The sequence below is a fragment of the Parus major genome, chromosome 9 (assembly GCF_001522545.3).
Source record: "Parus major isolate Abel chromosome 9, Parus_major1.1, whole genome shotgun sequence".
Lineage (NCBI taxonomy): Eukaryota > Metazoa > Chordata > Aves > Passeriformes > Paridae > Parus > Parus major.
In genome coordinates this window covers 8,070,266-8,082,645 of record NC_031778.1, presented here as the reverse complement: position 1 = coordinate 8,082,645, position 12,380 = coordinate 8,070,266, and the positions used below count along the sequence as shown (strand labels likewise).

The 12,380-nt window shown below is 36.6% G+C and overlaps 1 protein-coding gene across 3 annotated transcripts in view; it reads right to left on the bottom strand.

The window, feature by feature from the left end:
* Positions 1 to 12,380, bottom strand: part of ACSL3 (acyl-CoA synthetase long chain family member 3) — a 47,846-nt gene that overhangs the window by 20,957 nt on the left and 14,509 nt on the right. For all 3 annotated transcript variants that reach the window (XR_004498690.1, XM_015638085.1, XM_015638086.3), the window contains exons 2-4: positions 11,589 to 11,692; positions 6,685 to 7,106; positions 156 to 333 (exon numbers count right to left, since the gene is read on the bottom strand). Coding sequence is in view for 2 of the 3 variants with exons in the window: in XM_015638085.1 (XP_015493571.1) it covers positions 156 to 333; positions 6,685 to 7,035 (529 nt within the window). In the remaining variant the exon portion in view is untranslated. The remainder of the gene's footprint in view (positions 1 to 155; positions 334 to 6,684; positions 7,107 to 11,588; positions 11,693 to 12,380) is intronic.

The window sequence follows — 12,380 nt, the reverse complement described above, 5'->3', positions numbered from 1 at the left end:
TTTCTACCTTATGCAGTATTTTTTAATTTGCAAACTTTAATGTTCTACATAAAATCTAGATAAAGTTTTCTTAGTACATAAAGCAAAGCAAGAAAATTTTGTTTTGAGATTGTGAGATCAAAAACCATAAAACTTCAGGGAAGACAGGTACTCACGCTGGTAGTTGCACATAAAGCAGGCCTGGGCTGCAATCATCCACTCAGCTCTGGTCTCACAGAAGATAGCAATGTTAGTCTTTGGCTGCTGACCCAAGACTGCTAAGCCATTTCCAAAATTAACAGCTTTAATGTATACATCTTCATAAGAAAGCCAGGTGTACTTGCCAAGGATGACCTAATAAGAATAATAAAATCAATTAAGAAAATTAAAATCCTTAACACATGTCCTATTACGTCTTCACCCATGTGAAGAATCCACAGATGTTTGAGTGAAATGTGCTTAAATTATAACAGCAGTTTACTCAAGATAAAGATGATACTTTTTCTTGCCAAAAGCTACAGGGCCTGTGGAAGTTCCAACATAAATACCATATCATAATGCAAAATCTCCTTGCAGGTTACCATCTCAATTTCTATTTTCACAGAAGGGAAAGCACATGATTCCCACCACCTTTTGTAGCTTCAGAAGTCCTCTGAAAGACTGTGTTTGGTTATCTGGCCCACATACCTCTACTTTTTAAAAGGGTTTGGTTTATGTAAAGGATGAAAAGCAGTAGTTAGCACAGTACATTCTCTTTATTTGCTTTCTTGGATATTTAGGCTACAATTATACACAAATATGACATTCAGATGTTCATTAAAATAACTGGAAACCAGAAAGCAGTATATCCATGGGCCCTCAGTCAGAAATTGTGAAATCCCTTTCCCTTTGTTCTGAAACAAATGTCAAGGGGATGAGTAGTAATAATTTTGCCTTTTTTTACTGTTAAACAAAAGTGGGACAGAAGACAGGATAGGAAATTACTGGGAAGCCTCAGTTCTGAGAAGTCATGTAGAATATATTACACAATCTCACTTTTCCATATGGGAAAGCTGGTGCACAGTAAAACTGGATTTGAATTTACAGGTCACTACCCAAATTTCTGTATGCACTTGCACCTTGCAGTACCATTTCCTTACTGAGTGACAGGCTATTTCTTTGAGACCAACCTAGACATTTCCATGTGTAGATATAGTATGAAGATGTTTTATACTGAAAATCTGTACTCTAAAATATTATATGCTACCCATCTGCTTATATAAGCACACTTACAATTTTGAAAAACAATTTTTAATCAACTATTTCAGACATGTTCTTTACAAAGCATTAGTAATAAATGCAAACAAACACTAAAAAAAAACAGAACTAGAAAAGCTCCTTCATTCTTTTTTCCATATTCCATTCATCAATGTGAACTAAATTTCAGACTTTGGTCTGTCAAATCTAACAACTTTTTGACATGTAACTACATTTCTAATGAGTCTGTATTTCCACATCCACTTATTTAATAAAACATACTTCAAAATCTCTCTCAAACTCAAAAATAGAAAAATAAAATCTAATAGATTACTTTTGTCAAGACAATTTTCCAAACTGTTTAAGTTACAATTAGTTGTAACAATGAGTTGTACCTACTACAGCTTCACTGCATTTTGCTCATTAATTTACTTGTTTAGCAGGACAAACAGGTACACATGCAGCTGCTTGAAAAATTTCACTAATGTCTTTATGGAAAAATATCATTTATCAAGTCCAAAAAAACATTTGTCAACAACAGCAATATATAGCAATTCCAGCAGAAAACACAGATCTCTCACACAATATCTGCTCAGGTTTTCCAGATTTATTTCCAGAAGCTCTGTTTCAGAGGCAAACAGGCTGCTTCCAATGCCAAACCCTTTCTGGAGCAGAAAGCTCAGGTTGAAATGGCAGCATGTGGGGCAGGGCTGGTGCTCACTGCCACAGCCCCCTGAGGAAGAGGAGGGACCTGGGAGTCCCTTTTTGTTTCAACACACCAAGATATTTCTGGTGTGGAAAACTCTCACTGCTTCCAAAACAAATATTGCACCTCTTCCTGTCCATCCAAATTTCACTCATTTGGAATTTAAATTCCAGTTTGGGATATGTTTTTCCCCAAAGGCAGTATTTTTGGCAGATGTGGAAGTTCTTGACAAGCTGATCAGTTGAAAATGATTTATAGCAGTGACTTGGGTGACACCCTTTCCCCATTATACTCTGCCTACAGTGTAGCCTCAGGAAAACTGCTCACAAATAATTAGGCCAAGAAATACAAGCAGATTCTTGTTACTGTTTCTGGTAAGCTTGCCAATCCTTAACAGGTTTTAGTAACTTCCACCATTCTGTAACTGAACTGGGGAAAATAAATCATTAAATGGCAAAAAAATTAATCTCTCCAAGTAATACTTGTGATTCTGCTTTTTTTCCCTTTTTTGTTCTCTTAAGGAATTCATCCTCATTGCTCAAGCAAGTTTGATACGTATTGAAAGCTCACCTCATTGGTGCTTTCTTTTCTTAAAAAGGAAAAGCCCTTTTTAAGGATGTTAAGCACTGTTGGCTGTACCTATTTATATAAAAATACATTTCTGAAGAACACTGATGTGAGAAAAGGCAACATCTTTTTCAATGCAGCAATTTTGAGTTTTACTTTCCTACTGCCTTCCAATTCAAATTCCAGTGTTCCTTCTCCACAGCCAGTGTTGCTTCTCTATTCCATTTATATTATGTACACATTAGTGAATGACAGATATTAATATATATATATATATATATATATATACACTAAACTGCCTCTGTAAGTCCCTTTCTCCTGCACTTCTCCATCAGCTTCTTCTGCAGGACACTCCTTATACTGGAGCATGTCTCCAAATCCATCTCCCTTCCTGGCCTTGCCCTCAGCAGCTTTTGCTAACATTTTCCAAAGAACAATGCAAGAAAGACAAGGAGCTACTGGACAGAGTCCAGTGGGTGCCACAAAAGATGAGGGGTCTGGAGCATCTCTCTTGCCTGGAGAAGAGAAGGCTGAGGAGATCTCATTAATGCATACAAATATCAAAGGGCTGTCAAGGGGATGGTGCCAGGATCTTTCTAAGGGTTCCCAGTGATGGGACAAGGAGCAATGACCATGAACTAAAACATAACAAGTTCCATTTCAACAGGAGGAAGAGTTTCTTTACACTGAGGGTGGCAGAGCACTGGAAGAGCTGCCCTGGGAAGGTGTGGAGTCTCCTCCTCTGGAGACATTCCAAACCCACCTGGACACATTCCTGTGACCCTGCCTGGGCAGGGGGTGGGACTGGATGATCTCCAGAGACCCCTTCCAATCCCAACAATTCTGTGATTCAGCTTCTGCTGCAAGCAGGTGACAAGACTGGCATTAGGTGCCATAATCCTTTAAACATTCACACACATTTAGCTTAACAACTCTCAGAGGTTACTTCTGCTTGATAACTAATGGAAAGGAAATAACTGTCCAAGAGTTGGTAAAAGTCCTCAAGAAGTGAATTTCAGCACAGACTTTATAAGGAGCCAGCGGGGACTGCAGCTCTGAGGTTTCACCTGGAAACACAGCATTCCATGGAAAACGCTGCCCTCTCGTGCTCCAGGTTTAAACTGCAGCCCAAGTCACATCTGTCACACAGCACAAAATAACTTGGAAGTATCCAGACTCTACTCTGGAAATCCAGAAAAGCAGAGACTAAACACACTGCTAACATTTCTTTCACCTGAGTTTTAGAAACATATTAAAATTTTTAGTGCAAAGGTGTAATAAATGATCTTGATAAAGCTGCAGGTTCATGTAGAGTCATTAAATTACCTGATCTCAATTACCTTTGAAGGTTGTCCTGTAAGTGCCTTATAAGGTTTAAAGAACCCTGACTATGATTTAGAAACCAGTGATCATGAATTAAATACATTTTCTTGTAAAAGTATATTAAAAATAATACAAAGGAAGTTATTTGAAACATCCACTTTTGGTCTTTTTCACATGAACACATGGATTGCAGCTGAATGTATCTGATCCCCCCCAACATACTATTCACATAGCAATCTATGGTTTTCAACATCATAAGTGACTCTAGTACTGCTCAGTGACTTGGCATGGCAAGAACCTTTCTGGACCTTCACTTTAAGTTTCAGTATTGTCAATAATAAGCAAAGTTCTGAATTCCCAAGTGATTACCCATGTGTTTGCTGTTGCACCCAAGTCTCTCAGGTTTTAGATGCATCACCTTCCCCAGCAATGCTGTTTTCTTCTCCCCACTATGTCTTATTTATTATGCTCCCAGTAATTCTGTTCCTGGTCACCAACCCTTTTTAAAGCTGAGCAAGCCCTCAAAACAAACAGACATCTCCCTCAAAAAATAAACCAATGAAAGAAGACACACACAAAGCCAAATCCACATACCAACACAGACCAAAGCAAGCACTTGATGATATAAGTAAGACAACACAAAATAATGAAGCTCATCTTTTGGGTATCATAAAACTTCAGTTCTGGTTAAATTAATTACATCTTAATCTCAGAGGTACTTTCAACATTATTTTATCTTGACTTAAATACCTGGCTTATGAAATTAATATTAGGTATGCATGATTTTGGAGAAGGAAATTGGAGAAGTACACTAGAGAAGGAAATAGAAGAACTAACCACATTTGAATTACTATGAAATGCAACTAGTGCATAAGCAAGTATTTGTATTTCATTCACACCCATGAATTTGGCTACTTTGGAATCTGCAAAGAAACAAATATTTTTGTAACAATACACTATCATAAAAATTTAAGAAATTACAGATTATCTGAGACATCATTGCTCTCACAATAAATTAATGGATTATTTGATCTTAAAGATGTTAAGAAGCTCTAAATAATTTTAGCTACAAGTGTGAGGACACTCAGTTTTCCCCATAATCAAAATTTGAGTATTTTAATTTTTTTTGAGATATATAAAAATATATTGCAGATCCTGCAAGATATAGAAATTACATACATTATCCCTAAGAATTAAACTTGTTGTGCACCTTTTTGAAGAATTGCCCCAAAATTTGGCAAGCTGGTTCTGCTAAAGGGAACCAGGCAATAAAAAGGTGCCTGGAATTAAAGACAGAAATCAAAGAGAACCCTGACACTTAGAATCAACAAGGTATCTTATGAAATGTTCTGATTTTCCTCACTTGCTAACACATGCTATGGAGTCCTAAGAAACATTGTATTCCCTAATGGAAAAAAAAAAACCAAACAATTTAAAGTGGACTTGTGCAATAATGCCACAACTTGGAACAAAGTAACACAGGAGCAAGTACAGCAATCGACTACAATGAACCCTTGTGTCAAGCTTAGACAAAATTACCTAACTTGGGTCATTTCTAAGTCTAAATACTCACAAACAAGTCATTGAAGTGGATCAACACAAACATTCCTCAGCTTTCCAATACTCACGCTTTGCTTACATAATGGAAAAGGCTAAAACTCCTAAGTTCTTGAGTCTTGCATCCACAATTATGAATAAAAAACAGGGCACATGTCACAGGCAGCCAAAATTCTCATCTGTGCTCAGAAGCCACTCTCTGTACAACATGAACTTTGTTTCTTTATAGGGTAATGAGGTAGCAAAATGTGTATCAAGCAAGATTACACGTAACCATTCACCCCAGCATTTCCATCACACTACAAAACTAACTCCACAGCTAGGGGGGAATTTCACTAACAATAAAGTTTGTATAAAGATTTAGACAGAACTAAACTTTGTTATATATTGGGATATTAACCAAATTCAATTTTAAGCATACTCCTCTATCAGAATTAAAACTAGCAGCACAAAGAGACATTTTTTTCCATCGGCATAGAAATGAATCTTAACCAAAAATTACCTGCTGTGGATTTAACAACTTCTAATAGAGCAATATAGACCTTTAACACCAGAGATGCACAAATATGCATATTCTGTTGCAGTATTCTGCCTTGCTGCTTCAAGTGCAAGCAAAAGTGCATTTTTCAATGTGTCTGAACAAATACAAAGCAGCAAATGACAATAGAGGCTTGAACATTATAAAAAGTCAGTCCCTTGAAACAACAGAGCTGTTGTCAGGTACTGAAATTACATCTCCCACACACACCAGGATTACAGATTAGCAGAGTAGTTCACCTTAAAGGAGACTCAAAGAAAAAAAAATTCTTCCAATATGTCTGTTCAATCCTTTTACAAACAAAGATTCATTTAAGCCCTGAATTCCCAGGACAGAACAGCAAATCCTTAAATATCAACTAAGTCTGCTGGAAAGGCACATCTGAGTACTGGCATCTAGGAATTTTTATATATTTATCTGATTACAGTTCAAAATAACACAAAGTTAGACATTTTAAAATTCACTTAAAAAAGAAACCTTTAAAGCCACTTACATCACCAGATGAATATTAAAAACAAATATCTAAAACATACTTGTGTTTTTTCTTTGACTGAAACCATAAACAGGATATCTATTCAAGACTGCAAAAAGGTTGAGATTTGGTTTAAATGCCAAGTATTGAAAGATTGGGAATTAGATAATTTAATTCTTTTCACAGCTACAGAATCTAAGCAGAGAAATTTATTTTTTCCCCAGCTTTGCTCTACTGGACTAGAAGTGCTGTATAAGAAAGTAAACATACTTTGGAAAAAAATTCTTGAAGGCAGAAAATACTTACCTTTTTAAAAACTTTTCCTGATGGCTGGATTTCATCTTCCTCTTTCAGAATTTCACGTGTTCCCAAGAGTTTTTTGTCCTTATATTTAGTTTTAGCGTATTTAAAAACTTTGTCAAGTGTATCACACCCAGGATATAAAACTGAAGCTAAGCAATGCAGACTGTTAACAGATCTGTATGCACCCCCAGGCTTGTTATTCACAGGTCTGGCTTTAACCTGCTTGGCTTTTGCTATAGCCTGCTTTGATCCTGAAAGTATGTACCATGGAATGTACGTTACAAGGGAGTACAACAGCACTATGAAGTTTATCAACTGTAGAAGGACAGGGTTGATGTTATGCTTCAACTTCATTTTGGCTGCTTGAGAATGTCACGAGAGAGAATTTGGTAACATTGATCAGCTAGACAGGGATCCAAAAAGATCTGAAAAGAGAAAAGAAAAGGTTAGTAGTAAACTATCACTGCTGGCAGGGGGGTATTTTTAAACATGATATTACAATCCATACCCCAGCAGGTTTCTTTATGCAGGAGTTAGAATCTGAATCCCATACACAAATGAAACCAGACACTGACACACGAGGTGGAACTGTTCCACTCCCCTTCAGCAGACTGCAGTACAACCACATGTGCATCCCAGGTATTTATCTGAAAAGGTTTTGTGATTATACAATTCAGAAGATCCTCTTCAACATCAGAGCACCTCCATGTGCACCTCCACTAGAATCTCTATGACCTCAAACTGTGAATCACCAGCCTCCAGACAAGCCCCAGGAACACAGGCAATGTCACCACTCTGCACATGGGAAGGAACCTCCAGCATTAGGGATGTTGAAATGTTTCCCAAGCATTGGACACACTATCTAAGGAGACACCACCTAAGAGAAGGAAAGCTGTTTATGTGACAGAACCTTAGCTGGTTTATCCCTAGGGACCTTCCTATGATTTCAGTCTCAGAACCAGCATTCAATGGGCCCACTTGCTGTATCAATAAACATGGGTTAAATAATATTGGGTAAATACCAGAGAAGAGCTTATAAATATCCTCAAATTCCTAATAACAGCATTATGAAGAGATGTGTAACTTTTTCCAGAGTACCTAATGATGCCAGGATATTCACTTTGTCTGTTTTAAAAGCATAATTTACCATATGCAATGACCACAATGATAATGTAACTTTCTAATGTATTCTACTGTTGAGTCAAGAAATTATTCAATCTAAAATATTAAAAAGATAAATCAACAAAATAATTGAAATCCTTATGGAAATCAGGGATGGTTGCCATAATGGCTAAAGATGGATTTCTGCAACAGTCAATGAGTCACTAGCTAAAAATCAGTGTTTTGTATATAATAAACTAGAGATGCACTTCACTCAGTTAACCTTTTAAATGTATTGATACAACTTATTAAAAGCAGTATCATAAATCAAACTAATAATGACGTATATATAAGATGCACAGCTTTTGACAATTCTAAATTAAGTAATTTTTCATTCATAAGATGTATTATTCTGTGCTGATGTCTTATACTCTGACTTTTCCTTCATTAGCTCTCTGAAAACCCTAATGAAAAGAAATTAGAGTTGAAAAAAATTATGATTAAATCATATACAGTTCCTCAGTAGTAATGGAGAGAAACCTTGCTTCATTAATCCTGGATCTGCAGTCCTTTTGGGAACAGATCAATCCAGCATCCTTCCTTAGTAGGATGAGATTAATTCCATCTTTCCCTGAAACATAAAACTTCCTAAAATTCCAAGCAAAAATATTCCATGATCATTTTTCCCTAACAGGCTGCTGTAATCTCACTGTTAACACTGCATCATTACAGGCAGTTTGAAGGAACCAAACATCAAAGTCTCTTCTGCAAAGCAGCCTGAGACACAAACAAATAAACCACAGGAGCTCTTCACAGTGGGGACTCACTGCAACAAGCAGCAGTGAGGGAAAGAGATTTAAAATATATTAAAAAAAAATAACTAGAAGTGCATATATTTTAATTTTCAGATGAAAGGCAAAAAGCAATGACAAATAAAAAACAAACTTAAATAGGCTAAAGGGCAAATTCAGTAATCGCTTGAAGAGACTTATGTTCTTAGGCTGTCACTGAAGGATACTTAATGAAAATAATCATGAGCTGGCCAATCAGCTACTGCAGGCCAGAAAAATTATACTGTTCTTGATAGCAGCACAGAACAAGATGTTCTAAAGCTGAACCCAGAGTTCACACAACAGGAATTTACCCATTTTTTAAAAAGTACTATGTTGTACTATTATTTTGCCTGGCCCAGTTCAGGAGGTGAACATCTTTTTTCTCCTTATAAAGCTGGAGACCTCCTCTCTGCCTAAAAAGTAGAAGCAGAGTTTAACCTAACACTGCTAGATATGACAATTAAAGCAACACATTTAATACCTTTAGGCAAATTGATCTCCAAAGAAATTCCCTGTGTGACAAACAGTCAAGGATATTCAAATAATATTCTCTCTAGGTTTCATAACTTGCCTTGATTAGAGAGGCACTGAGCCCTTCCAGAACAGCAGTCTCCCATTTCATTTTGCAGTTAGTTATCCCAACAGCTTTATCCTCTCCTCAGAAGGAGAGAGGAACCTTTTTCACTATTTCTATAACCATGCCACTGTGTAATGTCAAGCTCTCTCTTCTGCCTCACCCTTGCATAATAACCCCCAAACCTGGAAATCTTTACTTTGAATTGCGAACATAAATTGTGCTTTTCCCACCATTTCATAAAAGGCTGCATTGCAAGAAAAGGTCTAGGGAACAGTCCAACAGGACAAACTACAGGGAAACATCTTGGACTGTACTCCTGGCTCAGAAAAGCAAGCATCCTGCTCTAAAACTGCTCTGATGTACATCTCTTACCGTAAGTAAATTGTTAATTATTTCAGTTACTCCTTCACAAAAGTGAGGCTATTACAAGTCATCTATTGAAAAGAGTTTATTTTAAATATTAAGACAATTTTTTATTCACTCAAAATGTAATGTTTTTGAGACAAAAAATTGTTTTTTGCAAATGAAGTTTTTTGTCTTACAGGCCAAGTAAGACTCCATTTTTTTCCTTCAAAATCTTACAATCAGGAGATAGCAAACTTTAGCAAGAGAGAGCAAGCTCCAGTGCCAATGTCTAAAGAATCTGAAATATATTTGAGACTGTGATATTTACAGAGCATCTATGCTTGTAACTAATTGCAATTACCATTGTAAATGGCCACTGGAAAAGTGCAATGCCTTTTGGAACAAGAAAGAAAAATATTCGAGTAGTTTCATTAGAAGAATAAGCTCCAGTATCTTTGTAGGGTGATGGTTCTAAGGAGAGCTGAGCCATGACACAAAGGAATTTGGCCATATAAAGGCTCCCCCTCTTTCCTTGTGTAACTGAAGAACAGAACTTGCATTTTAACTCATCATTTTGTTTGTTTGCTATGTTGTTGAAGAGGAAAACACCAGGTAAGCAAAGGAGATGCAGTTTGAAATACCTTTGTGCCCAACAGATTTATCACTGCTATTCCCAGGGGAACATCAAAGTCAACTAAATGGACCACTAAACATGCAATAAAAAAATCATTTTGATGACAATGTAGAAGCAAAAACAGTACCCTGCCTTGAGGCTACAGTGCTAGCTGCAAGGCAATTAAGTTTTACAGCAAGCAAAACCAATGCAGCTGAACATCACAACACATTTGGGTTTTTTTCCTATACAAAAACCCCCATTAAGATAACCACTTTTAATGACAAAGTAAAAGAATAAGATTGTTTTCATTAAGATATAATGCTTGCTCATGCATTCTTCTCTGTAACAATTACTATTTCAAACCTTTAATGTATGCTATTTTAAAAACTCAAAATGAAAATACATTATTAAAAATCAAGCTGCAGAACTAATCTAAAATCAGAAAATTTAGTGAAATTTTCAAAGTTATATCAGATCTGGAAGGCCTAAAAGGGAAGCAGTGTTTGCTGTTTAATATTCTGCCTTTAAAAAAAACCCAAAATTTTGAAAGGTTTAGTGAAATACTATGAAGTTTTTTAAAATTTCATTGAAGTACAGTATGCTGTCACCTTTTTAATTTTGGAAGTATACAACTGCTTCAGACCATAAAAAGAGTGTAAGCAAACCCATCATTTTGGAGCAGGGAACAGAAAGCAGAGGACATGATCCTAAGCAGTTTTAGCAAGTATAAGACTATGGCACAGTGAGAAAGTTCACTGCATTTTCAACACTGGCATTTTGTTCTTAGTTAGCTCCTGCTTGATCACTGACAAATAAAAACACATGACATGTGGTAATATCCTAACCCAGTGGTTTGGTCTGCAGATTAGCTGCAAACACTCAGGTTCTTACAGAACATGCAACCATCCTGGTTTCACATAATCCTGCTGGGGTTTTTGAGGAATCACTGTTCAAACTTGGACCAGTGATGCAGGAAAGGTTGGGAGGTGAAATCCTGGATGAAAGAGCTGCTAATTTAGACAAGAATACAACTTATAGAAAATTTGCACAAGCAAAGAGTTCTGGACATGCATGAGAGCTGTTCAGTTACATGTAATTCACATTCACTCTGGTAGTCACCAAATAGAGTGAAGGCAAGACCACAAATTAAGTTTGACACACTTTTTCAACAGCAAAAAAGAAGCAGTAACCAGCACACTCATTCATCAGTCTGGAGAAATAAACCAGTACTTTTCAGCACGGATCCTTCTTAATACATAATCAGTGATTTGGCCTGATATACTACTTATACTAATACTGTTATACCCTTTAGTTTTAGAAGAAAACTTCTGTTAGATGAGAAAGAAAAAAATCCTTAAAGGAATGTGTTTACTAATTGACCTGCTTATAACAATTACATTACAATAAAAGCATGAATTAACAAGAAAAAAGGAACCTTATGCAACTTCTCATCGTGGCAGGTACAGGTACAAGAGCTGATACAAGATGTTCCAGTCTCAGTTTATTCACCAGGAGCCGTCACAGGCAACTGCATGAAATCTAAAAATGGAAAATTCCCATTAAATATGGCAATTATAAAACACACCCTCCATTTTTTCCCTCGTATTTTGTAATAAATAAAACCTTTTTGTTATCTGATACTGCACTGTATCACCTCAGAGAGCCCAGGCCCACTGCATGCAAGTGATCACGAAGCCAGATGTAACACACAGCACAGCCACTGCTCAGATTTGAGCCCTGTACAATCAAGGTGGCTGCAACAGCTTCACGCAAACCCAGCAGCTCATGGTACTCGTCTCCCTGCCAAATTCCAACTCCCCAGTGGCTTTCAGTGTACAGTTCTACCATTTGGTAAGCTTCTAGCATTTGAGGTAGAAAAAAATAGACCCATCTTTGTGTATATACCCACACAAAGAATACATTTCAGCCTGAGTAATAAAATATTCTTGAACACTTTGCAAAAAGACTTAATAAAATAGTAATAATTGTATTTATTGATTCTGCGCCACTATACACTGAAGTTTCATTTACTGTCCTTTGCAGAAAGAAGTCTTGAAAACCTGTGCCAGCAAATCACATGTAAAATATACAAATGTAAACATTTTGTACCTACTACCTTTCTGCAAACATTGCTATTTACACAGCTATTCAGTTCTTAATATTTTCCAGTTTCAGTGGATTAACTATTTACTGCTTGAGGTGAGCATCCAGGGTGCTCACTGCCCTG